Here is a 21,597-nt window from a genome sequence, read left to right as displayed (position 1 = left end):
GTACGCCGACGTTGATAAGGCCGTGTATACGTGGTTTATGGATATGAGGGCTCGGAATGTCCCCATCAGCGGCGCCGTTTTGCAGCAGAAGGCAAAAGACTATGCTTGCATCTTGGGATGCGACGATCTGAAGGCGAGCAACGGGTGGCTGCAAGGCTTCAAGAACAGGTACGGGATCGTCGGCAGGATGATAAGCGGCGAGTCGTCCTCTGCGGACAGCGAGGGTGCTGCTGCTTGGGTTGAGCAGAAGCTGCCAAGAATTTTGGAGCGGTACGAGCCTCGCAACACGTACAACGCTGACGAGACGGCTCTATTTTATGAGATACTCCCAAACCGCACCCTTACGCTGAAAGGAGACCTCTGCCATGGCGGCAAGCAAAGTAAACGTCGCCTCACTGTCCTCCTGTGCGTAAATTCAGATGGGAGTGACAAGCGGGTTCCGCTGGTCATTGGCAAGAGTGCCCGACCGCGGTGCTTCAAAGGGGCACACAGAATGCCTGTCACATACCTGGCAAACGCCAAGGCATGGATGACGCGGCACATATTCAGCGACTGGCTGAAGGAGTTCGACGCGGACATGGAGAAGCAAGGACGCAGAATTTGTCTCTTCGTAGACAACTGTACAGCGCACCATGTCGAAGCCCTCCAGCTGACCAACATAGAACTGCATTATTTGCCCGCGAACTGCACGTCGCTGATACAGCCCCTCGACAGAGGAATAATCAACAGCGTCAAGTGCTCCTACCGGCGGAGGCTAATTCAAAGGCTGCTTCTGGACCTTCGTTTCCAGCGGGAGACCAAAGTGGACATCTTCCGTGCGGTTGAAATGCTTGAGGCATCCTGGCGTGAGACGAGTGCGGACGTGGTCTTGAACTGCTTCAGAAAGGCCCGGATAACAAAAGAGGTTGAAACAGCTGAGGAATGTCCGGAAACTGGAGAGGAGGAGTCTTCAAGCCCGCCCGATCTCGCCGAAGCTTGGGTGTCACTGCGCGCAAATGGAGCAGTGCCGGGCGACGTGCAGCTGTGCGACTTTCTGCATGCCGACGACTGCGCCATCACGACGGAAGAAATGTCCGATGAGGCGCTCGTCGAAAGTGTTCGAGATCAAGATGACGAGGATGGACCTTCGGAAGTCGAGGGATCACGTGACTTGCCATCCGCGGAGGAAGTGTTAGATGCGATTGACGTTTTGCGCCGCGTCACGGGATCGCTGGACGATGGCGGGGCAGCGTTGTGTGTGTTAATCTCATGCGAGCGTTCCGTGCTGCCGTCCCTCATGAACAAGCAGCAGAGCAAAATAACTCAGTTTTTTTCCGCCAAATAAATGTTCTAGGTGATGCCGACCTCCAGTTATACTTTTGTTTCATTTGTGCATTTTTTCCCCGAATTTTTATACCGAAACTGCATATAACGAAAACCTCCTTATAGCGAAATTTTCCGAGAATGTGTCAGCTTTGTTATATCCAGGTTTAACTGTAGGTAATACAAGTTGTGGCATTCCGGTTTTTTTTTTTTTTTTTTTTCGCCTCGAGATCTGCTTTTATGGGTTGGGTTACGTTGAATTAGGTTAGATTACATATTGGCTTAAAATACATACAAATAAAGCGTGCATTGAAAGCAATTTAGCTGCGCGGGATACTGACTATCGGCAAAAAAATGCCGGCAGGATGGTCACATGGTCGTGACCGGCCAGTGTTGGCACAGTGCCGGCAACATTTCACACAGCGTACTTAGCCGGCTGCCGGCACAAAGTTGCCGGCAGTTCCTAGCCATTGGCTGGCTGCACTTGTGTGGCATGGTAGGGAACTGCTGGCAACTTCTTTTGGGCTAATCTGCCGGCTGCCGGCAAAATTGGCACAGCCAAGAGCTAAAGGGCAGCAGCACCACTGGCCATTTCGAGAAACAGTCCTACATATTGTGGGCAATGGGTTTTTAGGAGGCGTCTAGCAGCCTGACAACGGGACTTTGTCCTGAAAAGCTTGGCAGAAAATTATCTGGAGGTCCCTACTAGTGTTAGCAACAACTGGTGTGTAAGATTTGTTTTAAGTGCAGAGCACTTTAGGCGCTCGCCTTGTTGTCCTAGCTCGCTCGCTCAACCCAAGTATATAGAGCACCAAGGCGGCGTCCTGGGGTAACGCTGTTGTTTGCGGCATACCCCAGAGGCTTTGAAAGCCAAGCGGTTTACCGTACCGTATTTACTCGCGTAATGAACCCTCCCCCCACTTTTCTTGTTGAGAATTTACCTTTTTGTCACTTTGAATAAAAAATGCAGCGGACAAATGTTTTTATTTCAGCATAGTTGCTGATGGTGTAGGCGATCGCAGTAACTTGATATTGCACTACAGTAAGCGCAGAAATGCTAGAAATGCATTTCAAGAAAAAGAAATCTCAAGCGTAGCCAGAGATGTGAGCACGAATGCCGTGGCTTACAATTTAAAAATTGCGCAGTTGCGGTGCGCCACCTGTTGAATGCAAAACGAACCTTCTTGCGCCATAAAAACGTTGCGGCGTGCGAACAAAGCACGAAACGTACTCCGCGCTTCTTCCCTGCTCTTTGCTGTTTGGACTGGTTCCGCCGGCGTGCGAACAAAGCACTAGACGTACTCCACACTCCTCTGCTCTTGCTGGCTGTAATGTGACTTCGCCATTACGCTCCGTAGTTTTGTTGTTCAGCTGTGTTCCAACCTTTTTTCGTGCTCCTGGTGCGCGGCGTTTTAAACTAAGGTCCTAAGGTGGTGGAGCATGCGTTGCACATGGAAATGGCGCAGCTGTGTGGCACTTCAGTGTTTACCGAGTGTGTGTAGGCTACGGACGAAAACGAGAGGTTTTCAGGCAGTGAACAGGGGTCGCCGTGTGTTTCGTGGGAATGGAAGTTTGCCGGTGTCGGAAAAGAAATTTTGGAGTGCCTTGACGGCACGGAAGACGGTGCTGACAACAAAAGTGTGGCCACAAGCGACTTCAGTGAGGAGGGAAGCTCCATGGCGAAGGGGGACGATGGCGAGTTGCGAATAAAATATAAATTTCATTACATAATTACCTACGTGTTTTAACGAAAATGGTAAGGCTCTGACAGCGCTTCTCTTAGCAACTTTATTGTATGAAATTTCAACTTTTGAAAATCTGTTGCAATTTTTTTCCCGCACAATGAACCATCCCCCCAAATCAATACCGAATTTTCTGGAAAAAAAGTGGGCTCATTACGCGAGTAAATACGGTATTGCCTCGCATAATAAACCCTCCCCACTTTTCTTCTTGAGAATTTACTTTTGTCACTCTGAATAAAAAATGCAGTGGGGATATGTTTTCATCTCAGCATGGTTGCTGATGCTGTAGACCAGGGGTCTCAAACACTCGGCCTGCGGGCCATTCTAGTGGCCTGTCATGAATGTCTTGGTTCATTTATTTTTGTTTATTAAGCGAATGCGTGAGTGCACGCCCTGCTTGTGTAGCCAAGGACGCAGGTGGCCAGAGACTGCTCGAAAACGTGTGAATATCGTCTTTCACGGCTTCTCGTTACCAGAGCGGACACCCCTCTTTTCTGGAGGCCCCTCGATTCGGGCGCCGTTAAGTCGAGTGCACAATGGTCACAAGCAACTGCGACTTGTGGATCGAGCACTCTACAGTGCGCACAGGGCTGGGCGAGCGCAGGCCGCGGAGAAACTGCCCACGGCGTTTTATGACCCTGCGAACGGGGCTGCACGTCACTAATGAGGAGACGGCAGCTTGTCCGGAGTTTTCCAGGCTTCCTCGAAAGCGCGAAGGTTTCCGGGCGTTGTATGCTGTTTGTGGATATTTGCTTTCCTGTTCGTCTTTGTGTCAAACACTTTCACTGCGCTGCAGCTGTGGCGAAAAGGGCACAGCCGCACGTCAGACTCTAGGTTCAGGCTCTAAAATGCACCCATGTGTGTTTAGGGGCGTGTCGCAGTGTTATTTTGTGGCCTGGGAGAGAGTGACATCTTGCTGGTGAGGAAAAAATTGCACATTGCCCTTCGAAACTGTGCACTTCCAGACATCAAACGCCAGATATCTGTTCGTGTGCGCAAATTGAGACGCCAAACCAAGCGCCTATTCTCCGATTCGCAAGCTGTTGACAGCACTGTGGATGGTAGCGGCGCCCCAAGTCAACCATGATAGAGCGCAATACATAATTGTGCTCCTACGTGCCTGTCGCCTCCGTAAATGTGACAGGTGTCTTTTTGACCTTTTTTTTGGGGGGGGGAAATCTGCAAACAGCGAAGCTTTCTGCTGTGGAAGTCTAGCGAGCCACAATGTCGTTGTCCAAGCAGTCTGCAAAACGCAAAGTGGAAGACGAGAAGAGATGCTTTCAGGAGCGATTGGAACTTTCTTATTTCTTCACGGAATCAAGAGACAAGGTGTTGTGCTTAGTCTGCCATCAGACTGTGGCTGTGCCGAAGGAGTACAATGTTCGACGCCACTTCATGTCTTGTCATCACGAGAAGCATGGTGCTCTTACTGGCAATGTTCGCGAGCACACCGTGACTCAACAAGGCAGCATTGGGAAAGCAGCAAAACCTGTTCAAAAATGCGGCCAAAGCAACCGACGAAACGGTAAGGGCAAGCTTCGTAATTTCTGAGCTTATTGCCAAATTTTCCCAGCCCTTCACTGAAGGCCTGTTCATTAAGCAGTGCCTGCTCGTAGTCGCTGATGCTACCTGTCCCAGCATGAAAAAGACATTCGAGAAAATAAGCCTCTCTCCAAACACAGTCGCCGAGAAAATAACGAGATCAGTGGAGACATTGAAAAAGGATTAATCAACCGATGTCACGAGTTTGAAGCATTCTCTATTGCGGTTGACGAAGCACTGAAATTACAGACAAGGCACAATTACAGACAAGGGGTGTAGACAAAAACCTGAATGTCACTGAGGAACTCTTGGACTTCATCCCAATGAAAAGCATGACCACAGGGGCGGATATTCTTTCTTTTCTTGAAAGAGTGGTCGAACACGCTGGACTACCATAGGAAAAGTTGGTTTGTTTGGCTGCAGACTGTGCGCCATCAATGGTGGGATGCAAGAGTGGGCTTGTTGGTCAATTGCGGACGAAACTCGCTGCACTCGGAATCACCAATCAATTTGCCGCGGTTAACTGCATTTTGCACCAAGTCTCTGCAAATGAAGAGCGTCATAGAAATCGTGCTCGGCGCAGTGAACTTCATCCGTTCAAGAGCTCTTAACCACCGCCAATTTGTATCTTGTTTAGAAGCGGTCAGCAGCGAACATGGTGAAATTTCGTACCGTACAGAGGTGCGATGGCTGAGTCGTGGAAGAGTGCTGAAATGATTTTTTGATCTCCGAGAGGAAATTGACGCCTTCATGAAGAGCAAGAACAGGCCCATTGTTGAGCTGTCAGACGAAAAGTGGCTTCACTCCCTTGCGTTCCTCAGTAACATCACTGATAATTTGAGCTGCCTCAACATTAAACTTCAGGGAAAAAACAAACTGATCATGAAAATGCATGACGACATTCAAGCCTTTCAGTCCAAATTGCAGCTTTGGGAGAGACAGATGAGAATTCAGAAGTTTGATCATTTTCTAACCCTGAAGTCGCTTAGAACATGGATAAACAATCCTGTGATAACTTCGTCGACCTCCTCCATGATCTCCAAAGAGAATTCGAAGGACACTTCCAAGACATCACCAGCCTCACCAATGAATCCCGGATTTTTTTGTTGCCGTTTTCGGTGCCGGCGGATGATGCAGCGCCCAAGTTACAGATGGAACTTCTTGAGCTGCAAGCTAACACTCCATTGAAGCAGACATTTCAGGAAGTGGCTGTACCAGACTTCTACAAGTTTCTTGACGATGCAAGTTTCCCGGCGCTTCGTCAACAGGCTGAGAGGATCATTGCCATGTTCGGAAGCACCTACTGGTGCGAACATCTGTTTTCCTTGCTGAAGGTGAACAAGTCAGCTCTCCGGTCGAGGATGATGGATGAGCACCTGCGATCGACCATGAGGATCGTTTCCGCGCAAGAAGTTCATGCAGACATTTCTTTTCTAGTCGCAGCCAAGCGTTTCCAAGCATCAAGCCAGCATGTTTAGAACAATAACAGCTACATTGAGGTTCTCAAGGAATAGAGTTTTGTCACTTTCATAAATGAATCTGGCAATATTTTCTCATCCATTACTATCAATAACCTTTATTATAGTACGATACAGAGACGCAGCTGCCCTAAAGCCTCTTTTTTGTGAGGCACCCAATGCAGTCACCACATGTTGAAGCATAATCGTTAACAAATATTTGATATTTCAGAATAGGCATCCACATTTTAGTCATTCTGGAGATTGGTATCGATATGTGTGTCGAATCCTGATGCCAGCTCCATTCTGAAATGGCAGTGTTATCTGACATTTTGTTAATCATCCCCTCCCCCCCCCCTTTATTTCAACCTTCTTCGCTCTCCCGGCCCTTGCGGGACTAAAATTCGTGACTGCGGTCCTCTCACTGATGCGAGTTTGAGACCCCTGCTGTAGACGATCGGAGTAAGTTGATATCATGCCACAGTACACGCACAAATGCTAAAAATGCATCCCAACAAAAAGAAATCTCAACAGTAGCCTGAGACGTGAGCAGAAATGCTGTGGCTCACAATTTAAAAATTGTGCGCCTGCTGTGTGCCACCTGCTGAACACAAAACAAAACCTGTGCCACAAAAATGTTGCGGCATGCAAACAAAACGCAAAACATACTCCGCACTCCTTCCCTGCTCTTTGCCGTTCCGGCTGGTTTTGGCGGCGTTCGAACAAAGCACTAAATGTACTCCACACTCCCCTGCTCTTGCTGTTCCGCGACTTCGCCATGACGCTCCGTGGTGGTGGTGGTGTTCAGCTGTGTTCCGACCTTTTTTTGTGCTCCTGGTGCGCGCCTTACGATGGGCCAGTACATGAGCTGCACAGACGGTTTTGACTCTTTCGGGACCGCCGGAAAAAGTGATGAAAAAGGGAGGTCTCGGTACAAATTCTTTATTACATAAAGCAAAGGCACCATCCTGCCTTAGCATATACCAAAATGCAGCTAATTATATGTTCTTTGACATACAATACCGAGTTTTACTTCAACACTGACGATAGAATCATGAAAAAATCTTAAAGTAAGAACTTCGTAAAAAAACTACAGAAAAAGATAGAAAAAAGCGTAAATATAAAAATATTAAAAAAGAATAAAATTATTTCAGGATATACAAAATCTAACACAATGCTTTGTTTCTTCATCGCGAAAGTTTGATGCGGCTAGCTGTAACTGGTTTTTTTATTTATGTGTGATCTCTTTGGCACTAGGGCCATGGCTACGTCGTTGCCCAGGTACACGCTGGGCTCTCGTCTCGGCGAAAACTTGATCCGTTTCTGCTCTGGTGGCAGGAGATCACCGCCATAGGTAGTTAACACCCTAGCGAACAAATATAAACCAGCCAAAACATATTTCGAGCGCACATACCTACTCCAGAGCCAATTGAAACCGAAACCAACACCCACCTTTGAGCGCGATTTGATGTTCCAGGCTGATCGACACCCGAATCCTCACTCGAGCTGCAATCCGATCTCTAAAGCCGCATTCCGACTCTTCACTGCCACTCTCATTGTTAAAATCCACAGTAGAAGGCGAAGATATGCGAGACGAGACAAGGCGGATTTCTTATCGCGCTCGCGCGAGTATGACGCCATGTTTGTTTACATTCGAAACCACTGCCCGTCAGTATAAAATATCTGATGCGTTGCCGCCTGGTGATAAAAAAAGAAACTTCACAAAAGAGAAAACTCCAGTTTTCAAACTATCTTCTAGATGTCGCTAGGTGTTCCATCGAGTGAAAATTTGTATTCTGCAGGCTCGCGAAACCATCGATCATATGTGATCGATGGCCTATGGAGCGGTCCCGAAAGAGTTAAACTGACGGTGGTGGGGCATGCATTGATGCAAATGGAAACCGCGCGGCTGGGCGGCACTTCATGTCACCCACTGCGTGTACGCTACGGGTGAAAACAAGGTTTTTGGTCGGTGAACAAGGATCGTCGTGTGTTGGGCCCAAAGAAGGGAAGTTTCCGTGTGTGAGAAAATAACTTTTGGAGTGCCTTGACGGCCCGGAAGACTGTGCGCTGTGGGCCGACTACGAATGTGAAGCCGCACTCGAGTTCAGTGAGGAGGACATCTCCATGGCGAGTACGGGGGCCACTGGCATGTTCAGAATAAAAAAGAAATTTCATTACATAATCACCCGGGCGTTCTTACGAAACTGGTAAGGCTCTGACGCGCTTCTTCTAGCAACTTTTTTGTGTGGAATTTCAACTTTTAAAAAATCTGTTGCAATTTTTTCCCGCATAATGAACCCTCCCCCCCAAATTCATGCCGAATTTTCTGGAAAAAAAGTGGGTTCATTACGCGAGTAAATACAGGATATAGTCATAAGCGTTTGAAACTCGTGAAACGCTGGCACTTGTCATACATCTTCCCGTTGTTTAGCACAAAGAAAAGTATAGGTTCATTTGAGGAAAAATGTACGTAATTAACTAACAGCGCCCGCGTTCCTTTAGTTAAGGACGCCCGTTGGGTTGGTTTTTATGAAAGTAAAGGCAAAATGTGGCAGTGCAACGCCGGCACGTGCGGGGAAAAAGCACAAAGAGAACAGAACTCCCACTGGCGCAGTTTCAGGCAGGGGGCACATGAGCACTGCGAACACGGGAAATTTGAATCGCATGGGGTGGTAGCAGTAAGCGGATAACGGCAGTACAGCTCATTATGGCGAATCACTGCTCTGCACTTCCGGCAGCTTTCACATTGAGTGGAACGGCTTTAATTTTTATGGATAACTGGGAGTTGCAAATATTAAGGGCTTTCGGTTGATGTTTACTAGGCTTTGTGCATGTGTTCATGCTCTTGACAGACTTCGCAAGGCCTTCTCCACCCTCTGGGCAGCACCTTGCAAAGGGCTCTAGTGTGGGGATGTTTCTTTCTCAAAGCTGCACAAGGCTGTGTCCAGGCACCACACGTTTGAGATTTAAAAAAAAAGAGAGAGAGAAAATTGTGTGCCTATGGCACTTTTCGTTCTTCCTTATTTTTCCACTTTGTTTTTAGCGTTATTACTACAGCCTCCTTCTCCTCCACCTTGTCTTGAATACTTTTTGGCCCTTTGCCGTGGGCAGAACTTTTTGTGCCAAAATTGGGCCCTCCGTTTTTAGCGTAGCCCACGTGGCGGCACCGCTGTGCATTGGTGCGTTGCGAGGCCACCCGGTCTGCTACCTGAGGTGAGTGGGTGTTTTCTGCCCTGCCACACCCTCCCCTCTGGTGCAGGCACAAGAAGTCGTCCCTGGAGACTAAAGTCCTTCTTGAGGAAAGCGACGACGTGGTGGACGTGTAGGCCCCCCTCGCCCCCCTGGGCAAACCCGCCCAGCACGTTGTGCCTTGGTCTGCTCCCTCTGCGGCGCTGTGTGCGCACTCGAGCCGACGAGTGAGCCACCCTGTGCGGAAGGCGCACTCTTCCGGAGCTCTAATGGACCGAACGCTGTCCTTCGAGGAAGGTGCACTGTGCTCGGGGAGATCTCGTAGCAGATGCGGAGCCCTGCTGGTTCGTACCCCACTGAGGCATTCATTTACTCGGAAAACTTGAGGGCACCCTCAGCCAGTTTCGTTTCTCATCGCACGCCACGAGTGCCCATTTGGTCGTCCGTGATTGGCCACTGCTTCTACTGTCTGGCGATAATCAACAAACTTGGGCGCGAAAATGTTTTGGAGTACTAGGGGCACAAGTTGGTCATCATCATTGGCACGCACTCGTCGTCCCTCGTGCGGCAGTGTGGTCGGTGCCAGCCCTGTGTCTTCACCAGCAAGCTGTGAGCATTGTCAGCATAGAGGAAACCCTCGAATTGCAGTTCGTGCTTCCAAAGTATCCCAGGTAGTTCAATGCAAGGATGAGCCACACTCAATGGGGAATTTATGAGAGTGCGTTGACAACATGCTGTCTCGACCCGAGTGTTGCATGACTACAAGATGCTCGTAGATAGTAGCATAATTGAGTGACAGGTCCCCTAACGGTAGGCAGCAGGTCCACTAGTCAAGCATTCAACCAAGGGCTGTCAACAGTCAACGGGAAGAGGCTAGTCCATGGTGGTAGTCCGCTTCGAATGAGATTTTATTTCTTTTCCTGCGCAGTCTGTTCATCGAGGTTTCCTTTCGACACAGCTGTCGTAATATACTCAATGCCGTACGTAGAACGGCAGCTCTCGCAGTGAGCGACCGCAGTCTCTTGAAACACTGTGCCATAGTGAATGGTCACCACAAGCTGCGTGTGTAATTCTTTCAGTCCTAAACGAGCGTCCAAACGAGTCGAACTTGTCATTCCACGGTTGTCAAGCCGTCAGAGTTTGTGCCGCGCAGTCCTTGGCCATGGGTGAATGTCTTGGCATTTGTGGACTGTGTGCTGCTTGTATACCTGTCGTAACTGTCAAAAGTTTTGTGGTGTAGTGTTGTTATGCAGTGCTAGGAAGAGCAGTCAGTGTTGTTCCAGGAGCATCACGCTTCTGAAAATGTGCTTGTGACATGTATTTACAAGGTTTTATATACTACGAGTTTTTATTTCGCTATTGTCTTCTAGAGGCTTATGAATTTACATAGGTTTAGTACTTATATACTGATCTCTGCATTTATTGAACGAATATTTTAACACGAGGAAAGTTTTTTTTATTATTATTTGTTGTTTATGTTCGAATGAATAGCACCGGTGTGTCAAGCCGGTGTTTGAGGCATCTTTTTGCCGGCAGTGGAAATATGTTGTGTGGAAAGGAGACGTTCAAGTTCCACATGCTCCTTGCTGGAAAGTGGGATTAATGAGAGACATTGCGTATAGTTTCGTATTATAATATATATACTAAAGGGAACACTGTTGCTTGAGTGCTGCACGGCCACGGGGGCCGCCATTAAAGCTGACAGTTGTTTGTCTTGCATAAAGCTTTTAAAAAAATTTATGACGAATAAATATTTTAAGGGCCATGCTTTTACACTGATAGGGTGACTTTCAATAGTCCTTGGACAACAATATTGTGTTTTTTTGCAGCCACAGGCAACTTTTGAGCATGGTTATAAGCCATGCCAAGTAAAACTGAACACTTCTTTGCTGTATGTTATGGCGCACTCGTTGACACACATCTCGTGTGGACACTAGCATCAGATTTCTCTCTAGTGTATAGTAGAGTGAAACTCTATGGGACATCGATTTCCCACAATGTAGGCAGAAGGGAATTTTCTGAGGTTCTAAACTGGGCAGGCATTATTACAAGCCATGATCTGAGTTGTTTTGAGTGCTCTACTTTTATAAGCTGTGATTGGAAATTTTGTGGTAAGTGCGGTGTATTCATTCAGGCCACAGGTTTTTTTGGCAAGCAGCTGCAGTTTGATTCAATGCAGCGGGTTAGCTACTTTCCCTAGGTGTAGTGATGTGTATTTTATGCATGGCATGCTGGACTGCTTCTTTCACTGGTGGACTTTCCGTCGAGCATTGCCGAAAATTGGCTGATAATGAGCAGTTTCATTGCATCAAGACTGTTGCCTGTGTTGGAGAAAGGGCACGAGCAAGGGGTGCCCAATGACTGAAAAGTGGAGACTTGTGTGACTGAACCATGCGGAGGTCAAGAAAGGTGGTGTCACGAGGTCGTCAGCCAGAACTGGTGGCGTGGCACCGTATGCTTCCCTCCCTCGACAAGGGCCTGGTAATAAATGAGCTCTCCCAGCTGCAAGCCGGAGGCTGTAGTGCAGGCAAGCTCAGTTGGTTCTAGCCTAAGAAACATTGGTGCAGTTGACTATGTTTTTTGCACAGAGTGAGTGCAGTGTTTGCCTAGTGATGCATCAGTGGCTGTAAAATGCTTGAACACACTGGGCAAGAAAAATTTAGTGCATCCTACAATCTGGGAATAGTTTCTTTTGGAAGCTATGCCTTGTTTCTTTTGCAAGTATTTGTAGTTCTGCTACTGAACCAGGTGCTTTTCAGGCTAGCAAGTATACAGGAATTTACGATCGGCTTGTTCAGTTCGTATTTAGGGGGAGTAAAGACCACAGGCTCCACTGCACTACCGGTAAGGCATGCAGTTGAAACAAGTGCTGAACAGAACGGCAAGCATTTTGAGAGCTCTGACTTTATTAGCCAGTGCTTGTGCGCCGAGACTCGGAACCAAACAGCGGGCATTTTCATTTAAAAATGTTGGTCTTTCTGTGCCATCACCTTTTTCTGTGAGGCATCCTGCTTTTGCAGTAGTAGCATCTCTGCACCTAACTGGCAGTGCCTACTTGTTACCCGGCGGTACAGGGGTGCTGCACTTTGGGGGGGGGGGGGGGGGGGAATGCAGTGGCGCCGTTTTGTTGAAGTGCCACTTGCCCGTGCCCAGTGGCAGCCCTAGCAAGCCCAGTGTGTGCCAGAGCTCACTGCTGTCCACGTAAGGCTTGTTATTGCGTGCAGTTTTTCGGTCTGGTAGCCTTCTTGGAGTGCATACTCGGATGCCATTGCTGTGCCCACACCAGTGTGCCCAGTAGCATTTTTTGCTCTGTTCCTGAAGCGTCAGTGAAACAGCACCCTTCGTATATCATACGTTTAACCTATCAGTGCAGCTGTAGATGAACAAAAGGTTTTGCTTCTTTGCAGACCGAATCAAGCCTAGAGTGTTGTGCTGCGTAATCTTTCGGTTGCATTATTAGTACAGCGGTGCCATTTTTATTGGAACTTGCTTTTCATTAATAATGGCAAGTTGCGAGTAGCTTGTATAGGCTAAAAAGGCCAAGCATCAACCCAAGCTAGCCTGTGGCATGGCAGCACTGGTGTGAAAACAGAGGCTTGCGGTGAGGTAAAGGCCCAACCACATGCACGCGTAAAATCGACGTACTCGCACAACGACGTATGCCTGCGGCGACATACACCGCTGCCTTTACGCCGACCGACGACGTCGGAGAGGGCGAGAAACCTCATATCGCCGCAATGTGCGCGTAAACAAATGCACCGCACAGTGTGGCTTGACTACACTGTACTCAGCTTTGTGGTGACCAGTTCAACTGCATTTTAACTCAAATGAAACAAATAATGCCTATTCTTACAAAATTACGTATATTTAATGCAGAAACAACTAAACCAGTTCTTGGGACATTCAAAAACATTAAGAATTAATATGCATACTTGGCAGGCACAAAACCCTCCGCTACATTTGGCGTAAACTGCCTTGCTCCCATAGTTGCTTGTTGCTTCGCGTGTTTTGTCCGGTTGTTTGGTCTCCGTATTTTACAAATTACTTCGTTTTATTGCATAATTAATAGTGAAGTTAGCTTATTTATCAATTCACTGACTTGTTATGCGACCTGACTGCCAATAACATCACCGCCAGAGGTCTACGTCAACACCGTGCGCCCGAAAGTTTGCGTCGATGTCTGGCGGGCTCTGACTTGGGCGTAACAAGCGCGTGCAATGCATTCGGCGTACGCCAGAGTACACCGGTTCCATACGCGCTTACGCCGGTTTACGTCGTTGCGCGAGTACGTCGGTTTTACGCGTGCATGTGGTTGGGCCTTAAGATGTGCAATCGGGGATCGCCAAGTGACTGCTGCTGCTCCTGTGAGGATGAACTGCTTTTGTTTTGGTTGCCAGCTGTTCATTTGTGCAGCAGCAAGGGCCGATCACCTTAGTCGCATGCCTGATAAAGTAGGTCTCACATCTGTGCCTCGCCACTGGTAGCTTTTGGTCTTCGCGCAGTCGGTTTGGCTCGTGCTGTAGATGACTGTGCAGCATTCGCAGCACACGGTATTCGGAAAGTCGTGGCACTTATTTCGCTCACCCACGTGCACCACCCTCTACGATGTCTTTGCCAGCTGGATTCATTTAGCTTCTGGTTAGGTTCATTTTCCCATGAGTCGCTAGTAGCAAACATGCTCATTTTCAAAGTACTGTATGGAAGTTGTCCGTGTTTCATACTGGCTGCTAAAATTAGGGGACGAAGCGGCAGAATGCAATGTTGGATTCCATACGTATTCTAAAAGCTCTGTGCCAAGGGGCTGCAATCTAATGACAGATTTAAGCCTCCAGAAAGTCTGGGGCTTCAGTGTTGTCAAAGGGCATTCTCCGTCTAATGTTGACATGAGGCTCCACTACTGCTGCAGAACTGATTTGGATGGCCAAGAACGAAGAGGCGGAACTTGGCGGAACTTGTTGGCTGTTGATACCCACTCCCACCGCACTTGCCTTCTCAATGCTGTAAATATGCTTATTCCTGTGCCTTCCTCCCATGGTGGAGGTGCTGAACCACGGAACTGTGGAGTGAGCACCACGTTTTTGCGATTGCTATGGCTGTCAACGGACCCATAGTCCCCTCGCATGCCCAACACCCAGCAGTGCTCCATGAAAAAAGGCTGAGTGAGCGCACACGAGTGGGCCAGCAGCCATAACAGGCGGGACCAGAGGTTGATACTTGTCAATGTCTTTTATCTCAAAGGGACAGCTCTTGTGTGACTTAAAGCCCACAAAGATGGCCCAACGAGTTGGGACCAATGCAAGGTAAACCTCCATCAAGTTTTTTGGAAGCCAACAGCTTTCTGCCAAGGAAGAACTTGCATCCTGCACCCGAATGCCAACAGTGTCGTACATCATGTACCTCCAGGATGTCTTAGCTCTGTGACAGGAAGTTGATTGTGCCATGCCAGAATCTGGCAAGGTTTGCCACGTCATAAAAGCATTGCAGACGACGCATTTCACTTGCTGGTTTCCAAAAGCTGTTGCACAGTTGACGCATCATCACAATGTGTCACCGGTTCGAGGAAGCCAAAAATTGACACATTTCTCAATAATTTGCCTGGCTCCCTAATACGGCCATGACTTCTTCGGGACTTACCAATTTCTGAGATGTTGACCAGGGATGTTGACCAAGAAATGAAAGCCATGTCTCCCCCTGCTGTTTTAAAACCTGCACCGACAAGCAGCCTTCCTTATCGCTCATTCAAAAATTGGGAAGCTCAAGCCTCTGGTCTGTCTGTGTGGTGAATCATTCCGGTATACACCAGAGACGTCCTGTCGGTACTTGACATCCAGCTGAGCGGCACACACTCAGCAAATGGCACGGAGTTCGTTGCCGCCACAATAGACCTTGCCAAAACTCGCCTCCATCCTTCTTGTGTTTGCACGGTTACCACCATTTGTGCCATTGTCCTGCTCCCCGCCAGTTCTAGATGGCGATTACATTCTCTCACCCTGGTTGTGGGTATTCTGCTTACTTGGGATGTGGTAGCAACTGTCAAACACAATCGGACCTCTCTTTCCGTTCTAAATTTCTGCCTCTTCCGGCAACTTTTACCGTGAAGGTTCTCTCTAGTGACACCATGCCTTGTCCTTGAATAGTAAGTATCGCAGTTACCTCAATTGCAATCGGCTTCCTCTTGTCCTTATGTCCAAATGTCCACAGTTATGCTGTCGAAGATGTTTGCCCCCAATCTGCTACCTGGCCAAGCTGACAATGTGTGTAGACCTCCTGCTGAAATATGCTGACATTGTCTATCTTTTCAAACTTTCCTTGGGTTGTGCTACTGTTGTCCAATGCTGCATTCACACTGGTGATGCTAGGCCTATCCAGCGCTGCCCATACCATGTCTCAGTACTTGAGCACTGTCATCCAAGCTGAAGGGGCAGAGATGCTAATTGAGGACATCATCGCACCTTCTTCCAGTCCTTCCGGTCCTTGGTTGTCCTGGTAAAAACTAAGGATTTCACCTAGAGATTTCGCTTGGACTATTACCTGGATGAGATTACCAAAAAGGATGTCTATCCCTAGCTCAAATGGACAACGAGGTAGACTGCCTACACATTGCCGAAACCTCTCAATGAATTGTCATTCAGAGCATTGGCAAGTCACTTTGAACCAAGTTGGCTAAAAGAAAAAGAACTGCCTTTATTACTCGTGCCGATCTTTGTTGATTCTTGCCGTTCTGCTTGTGCGACCTTTAAAAAGGGCTTTCTTCTCCACGACTTTGAATAGTCAACCTGTCCTTGCTCTCAAAACAGTGTGATTGTTTCTTTATCGAGATTTGAAGTACAACTATTTTTATTGTATTCCGCAAGGCTGGCTTTCAACTAAATTCATCCAAGTGCCCCTTTGGCTGCCGCCAAAATACTGTTCTTGGGCACCTTGTTGACGCTAATGGCGTTCCACCCAACTGCACGAAACTTCGGGTCATACAAGGCTTCCCCCCCCGCCACACATGCTGAAAGATGTCAGAAGCTTTCGCAGCTTGCAAACTTTTGCTTTGCGGGGCTGTGAGTGCTTGTTAAGACTAGCTTCCTTACCACTCTTGCAACGAAAGATGTTCTATTTTCTAAGGGCCCACCACAAGCCGAAGCCTTTTCCACTGAGATCAATGCTCTTTCCACTCGACTGTCTTAGCCCACTTTGAAGCTTCAAACTGATGTGACCAGTGGAGTGGTCGTCTCAGCCCAGCTCTAGAGTGGTCATGTCTGCATCACTGCCTCCTCCAACCACCTCCTTTCCAATTACAAAGTCAACTACTCCATCACTGGATGTGAATGCCTTCATGGGGGCTGTCACCAAATTCCGGTAAACCGTACTCAGTGGTATCTTAGCTGTTTTTCATTAGAGACCCTATTGGCCAACCCTGATGATGGCCTTTAAGGCAACGAGAATATGCATTCTCAGCTGTGTACAGTCTGGCCACTTGCACCAATTTGCCCACTGCTTGTTGTCATGCCAACCCGTGGACCTTTTTGAGCTATTTTGCACCGACAGTGGCGACTATGTGCTCTCTACATCAGACTGGCTCTGAATAGCTGATGAGCAATGTTGCGATGAGTTACTGCATCTTCTCATGCACCATCTATGCACCTTGAGCCCTGACCTATCGTGCCGGCTCTGTTTACCAAAAGGCTGCATTCTATGCCGGTGCAGCCTTCGCTGTGACAACCGAGTTGTTGCTTGGGATCGTTGGGCACCGGCAGGCAGTTGGGCAGCCCCACGACCAACCCACAGCTGGTCCCCTGGGCGTCACTTGCACTTACAACCGCATTCGGCGCCAGTTCGGTCAGGTCTCTTTCAGTCGTTCGAGTGTTTCATTGCTGCCTGTGATTAATAAATGTTGACGATGGAAAACTGCGACCCTTCTCCTGGCTGGCTTCCTATAACCACTCGACATTCCCAGTTTCCCTGTGTCGGCCTCGACTTCCTTAGTCTCTTTGCAACATTTTCTGGAAAAAATTGGGCCACCGACTACATGACCTGCCATGCAGTCATGCAAGCCCACCCAATAAGTTTCACTACTGACGTTGTGGACATTACATGATGTCGTTCATCACCATGGTGCTCCTCAACTAAACGCAAGCCACTGACAGCATATCACCTTTAGGTGAATGTCCTCGCCAAGCGTGTGGGTTGTTCCATCACAAGCCAGCTTTTGACGTATGTTTCGCCTGATCGCCGTGACTGGGACGAGACCCTGCCATACATACGTTTACATACAGTTCCTTTCGACGTGATACTGTCGGTTATTCTCCTTTTTATCGTTTTATTTGGATGGGGCTCAACATTGGCGTCAGACACTCTTGTACCATCGACTCTGGCTTCACCCGCTGAATGCTTGCACAACACCATAGCACGGGCAGATGGTGCTCATGGCTCACTGATTCACTAAGCCACCACACAGTTCTTTACTGTAGACCCCACATCCGTTTCTCCCCTGGTTCCTCGTTGCTCCTGTAGTTCCAAACTGCTGCCACCTTATGCAGACCCTTATCGCATCCTGCGTAGGGTGATGAATGTCACTTATAAAATGACCCAGCCAACATCAGCCCATCTGGGTCAAGTACCGTACAGCCTTTTTATGACAGCATGCATGGGGTGACCATGTCAAAGAGCAGTCTCCACCCAGGTTTGGCTACTGCAGCAGGACTGGTTTGGGTGGACACAGAACAAGGAGGTGGAGGCTGTGCGTCAGCGTTGGTAGTGCCACTGACTTCGATGCGGGCTCCCTTGGCAGTGTTGCTTTGTAAATACTGTAAATATATTTGTTCCCGTGCATCCTTTCCGTAACAGTATTAATTTTCACCACAGCACAACTCTTCTTGGTAGTGTGGCAACAAGTGATAGAGCTCTGTGCCCAATCCTACACATTTACTTTTGAACAGCTCCAAAGGGGATCCAAAATTATTCCCAAACTGTGTTTCTCCTGCCCAAAAATTTGTTTGAAATCCCAAACTGACTGTATCACCATTGAGAGGGGATGAGAGCCAAATGCTTTCCACTGGGCTGTACCAGTGCTGTACCGCTGGTTTAACTGGTGTACAACTATTGTGAATTTACATATGTCAACTTGTGTTGTAAAATGCGAAGGGCACGTCAGTTAAAGAAGAGCCATTTTCCAGCATAGGGTGTCGTGCACCAGGCCAGCAATGTGCCCTTCTGTGCCAACCCTGAAAGGTTTCTTGGCAATGCAAGGAAGCCCCCTCGTGAAGGGAAATTGTTGGATGTGCACCGTCAAAGCTGTGCTACTGTTTCGCGAACGCTTTGGGTGAACCAAAAAGTTCCTGGTCTTGGTTCACCCAAACCCGCACCGTTTTGGGTGAGCCAAAACGGTGCTAGGAGCTTTGCAGATTTTAGTTTCAAGGCTGGGCAACAAATGGACAATGAACTATATTGCAACATTTCAAGAGGTCTGCGAAACCTGGACATGGAACTCTAACGTAGTAACTGAAGTCTGACCCAAAAAAGTGTTGCACAAATCCATATCCTGACTTTGTATCCTGAGTTGGCTGTTTTATTATGGTGTTTGGTACACTTCTTATTTCGTGAACCAGTTCAGCAATTTTGGGGCAAAATTTTTGAAGGTTGACAAGGCAAGAGGGCTTCTCGGAAATCCGGCACTTGGCACTACGGTACAAGAGCGTCTGTGCCAATTTTCTTTTGACACTGTGGTTGTAAGCCCCCTTTTTTTTGTTTTAAAGAGTGCTTGGTGTTATGCAAAGTGTGTGAAAGGGGGACACCAGCAAAGCTTGGCTAGCACTCAGCTTCCATTGTAGAGAAAAGTTTAACCCAAGTGCCTTTGTAGCATGCTGGTGTTGGCGATAGATGTCTGAGTGTCTATATTTTACATGTGGAAGCAAACTCAACTGAGATTTCTCTCCTAACTGCCTGTGTGTAGATTGAGCTTAGCTGTGAGACCAGGTATCTGTTCACTTTTTCATTATTGCTTTGCAGTTTTTATCAAGGCAAGGAAAGTTTCAGTGCCTTCAATATCTCGTAGCAGCATGATTGGCCTCTGGTAAAGCTGCAGCCTGTTAAGAGCGCTAGATATAAAACCTGCACTCTGGGAGGCACGAGCAGCCAAGGGCATACACGCGACGTATTATACTTTGTGAGAGTGAATAAACCTGCACCTTACCACCCCTCTTGAGAAAAAAAAGACTGCATGCAAAGGGCACTTGAGGATTGGGAAATCAAGGGTTCTCCATTACTACCAGCTAGTGCACTACGGCGCGCCTCATCGCCTGCGTTGCGTCGGCGCGTTAAGCCCCACAATCAATCAATCAACTACCAGCTAGTGTATTAAAGCGCTTGCTTGGGCAACGTGGGAGAACAGAGTATATTTTGGGGACAGCTGTGAAAAAAGGAATTTAGTCTTATCAGGCTGGTTTCCACATTTTTAGCCACTGTCAGCGGTAATGCTGAAATGTGCTGCATGCAGTGGCACTAAAAATGAGCTGCACTACTTTGTACAAGTGTGGAGGTGGTAGCTTAGGGCCACGGGCTCCTGCCAGTGGCCTGTTGGTCGCTGTACAGTGCACTAGAGCTGTGTAAGCCCTGCAGTCTAGTCATCAACCTTGACTGGCGCTAACCAGAAAGTGTCGAGGGGGAAAAACAAGAACACATCTTGATTTTAGGCTTGAATGTGCCTAGGCGGAAAGCCGCTAACGAACCCTATGCTTGCCTTCAGCATTGTGGTTTCAAAGAGTCTCTGCACCTGTACTAGGGGTGAGCGTTCAGGACACAATTCACTCTTCCTGGCCGTTTGAGAGCTGCTGGTTTGCACTGGTGCAGTGTGTGCATGTTTTTGGTAATATGTGGACATAGCAGCAGTGTGCTCAGGTCTTAAGGTCCTTAGCTCTAAACTGGCTAGCCATGTGTACAACACCGACTTTGACCTTCTGTACATAACCATGTAAATACATCTGTGTCTGCTCCTCAGGAGCTGGCATTTTTGATAGGCCAAATAAAGTCTTATTTTCCTAGAGCTGTTGTGTCTGCTTCCATGTTCTCCGAAAGGAGTGGTTTGAATGTGGCTGCTTACTGTGCAAATGGTGGCAGGAAGGGAGATTGCTTCTGATGTAAATGCAGCTCCAAAGCCAGCATTAAAAGGACTGCAAAGACAACTTTGGTTTACAGTTAAACCTGGATACAATGAAGTTGACAAATTCGCACTTTTTCGGTACATCCAGGCTTTCGTTACATGCAGGTTTCGAGTTCAAGCTTGCAGGAATGAAGCACAAATGAAACCAATACGCTGGACATCCGTAATCCTGAACTCACTCTTGTTCAAGGACATATTTCACACTGAAAAACTCGGTGATTTGCACTTGCTGCTACTACACGGCCCCCAAATTCACAAAAAGTAACGAAGTATCACTTTTGCTTTTTGATACTTTTCGGTGTTAATAACACGTTTCATGAACCAAACTTATACTGGAAGGGCGCCTTTTTGCGAACTCCATGGTCTTTTCTGCAGTCAGAATCGTTGAAGGGATGCTAGCTGGGACACTGTAGCGGGCAGTGCCGTTCTTTTTCGCCTGCGGAGATGGCATTTAAAATTTCGAGCTTGTCTTGAAAAGCCAAATCTTTTCGTATTCAGGCAGCAGAAATCATCGACGAACCCATACCACAGATATCAGGGCACACACGCGACTATACACAGACAGGCAGGCCTTACACCCAACCAACACCGCCCTTACACATGGAAACGCACGAGAGATTGCGGTGCGGGTGAAATTCGCTAAATTAGTGCATTTCGCCAGCCGATTTTTCAGAAAAAGGGCAATAAACTTTGCCTTCAGCGTAGTGAATTCGTTACGTCCAGATTAAGCGTCGCAACTCCCTCGTTACATAGCGGTCGCAAACACATTGGCTTCAATGAAGGTGGAAATGGGGAATTGAAAAACACTGTTAAATCCAGGAATTCGTTACATAGTGGTTCTTTACATCCAGGTTCAACTGTATTAAGAAGACTGTTTTGTCTCAATAACAAAGACACCAACTTTAAAGCAAACTTCAAACAGTTAATCTAGACATTAAGAAAAAGATGCGGCAGTGCTAACTCACTGGCCACTTTCTCACCTATGAAAGCAATCTGAGGGGTCAGTTGGTCCTTGACTAGGGTGTCCAATTGGAACCGAACCAAAAACTGGAACCGGTACCAAACAAGCTATCTTTTTTCCGCAATTTTGGAACTGAACCCAATCCAGAACGAATTGAAAAAACCGTTCCGAACCTGATCCAGAAACGGTTGCTGAAACGGTTCTGGGAATGGTTAGAGTGAACACAAAAATATCAAGTTGGTTGGACCAACCTCA

At 47.8% G+C, this 21,597-nt stretch overlaps 1 protein-coding gene across 1 annotated transcript in view; it reads left to right on the top strand.

Moving 5' to 3' along the window:
• The window catches only part of LOC144165062 (solute carrier family 53 member 1-like), a 63,847-nt gene extending 51,539 nt beyond the window's left edge, over window positions 1-12,308 (top strand). The window contains exon 6 of the mRNA XM_077695224.1: window positions 9,306-12,308. Coding sequence (XP_077551350.1) covers window positions 9,306-9,372 — 67 coding nt within the window. The 3' untranslated portion in view covers window positions 9,373-12,308. The remainder of the gene's footprint in view (window positions 1-9,305) is intronic.
• Window positions 12,309-21,597: the final 9,289 nt, after the last annotated feature.

The sequence above is a fragment of the Haemaphysalis longicornis genome, unplaced genomic scaffold (genome assembly GCF_048455015.1).
Source record: "Haemaphysalis longicornis isolate Haplotype H1 unplaced genomic scaffold, Haemaphysalis longicornis Haplotype H1 scaffold_1, whole genome shotgun sequence".
NCBI classification, from domain to species: domain Eukaryota; kingdom Metazoa; phylum Arthropoda; class Arachnida; order Ixodida; family Ixodidae; genus Haemaphysalis; species Haemaphysalis longicornis.
The sequence above is the reverse complement of the archived record's forward strand: the minus strand, read 5'-3'. Positions and strand labels throughout refer to the sequence as shown.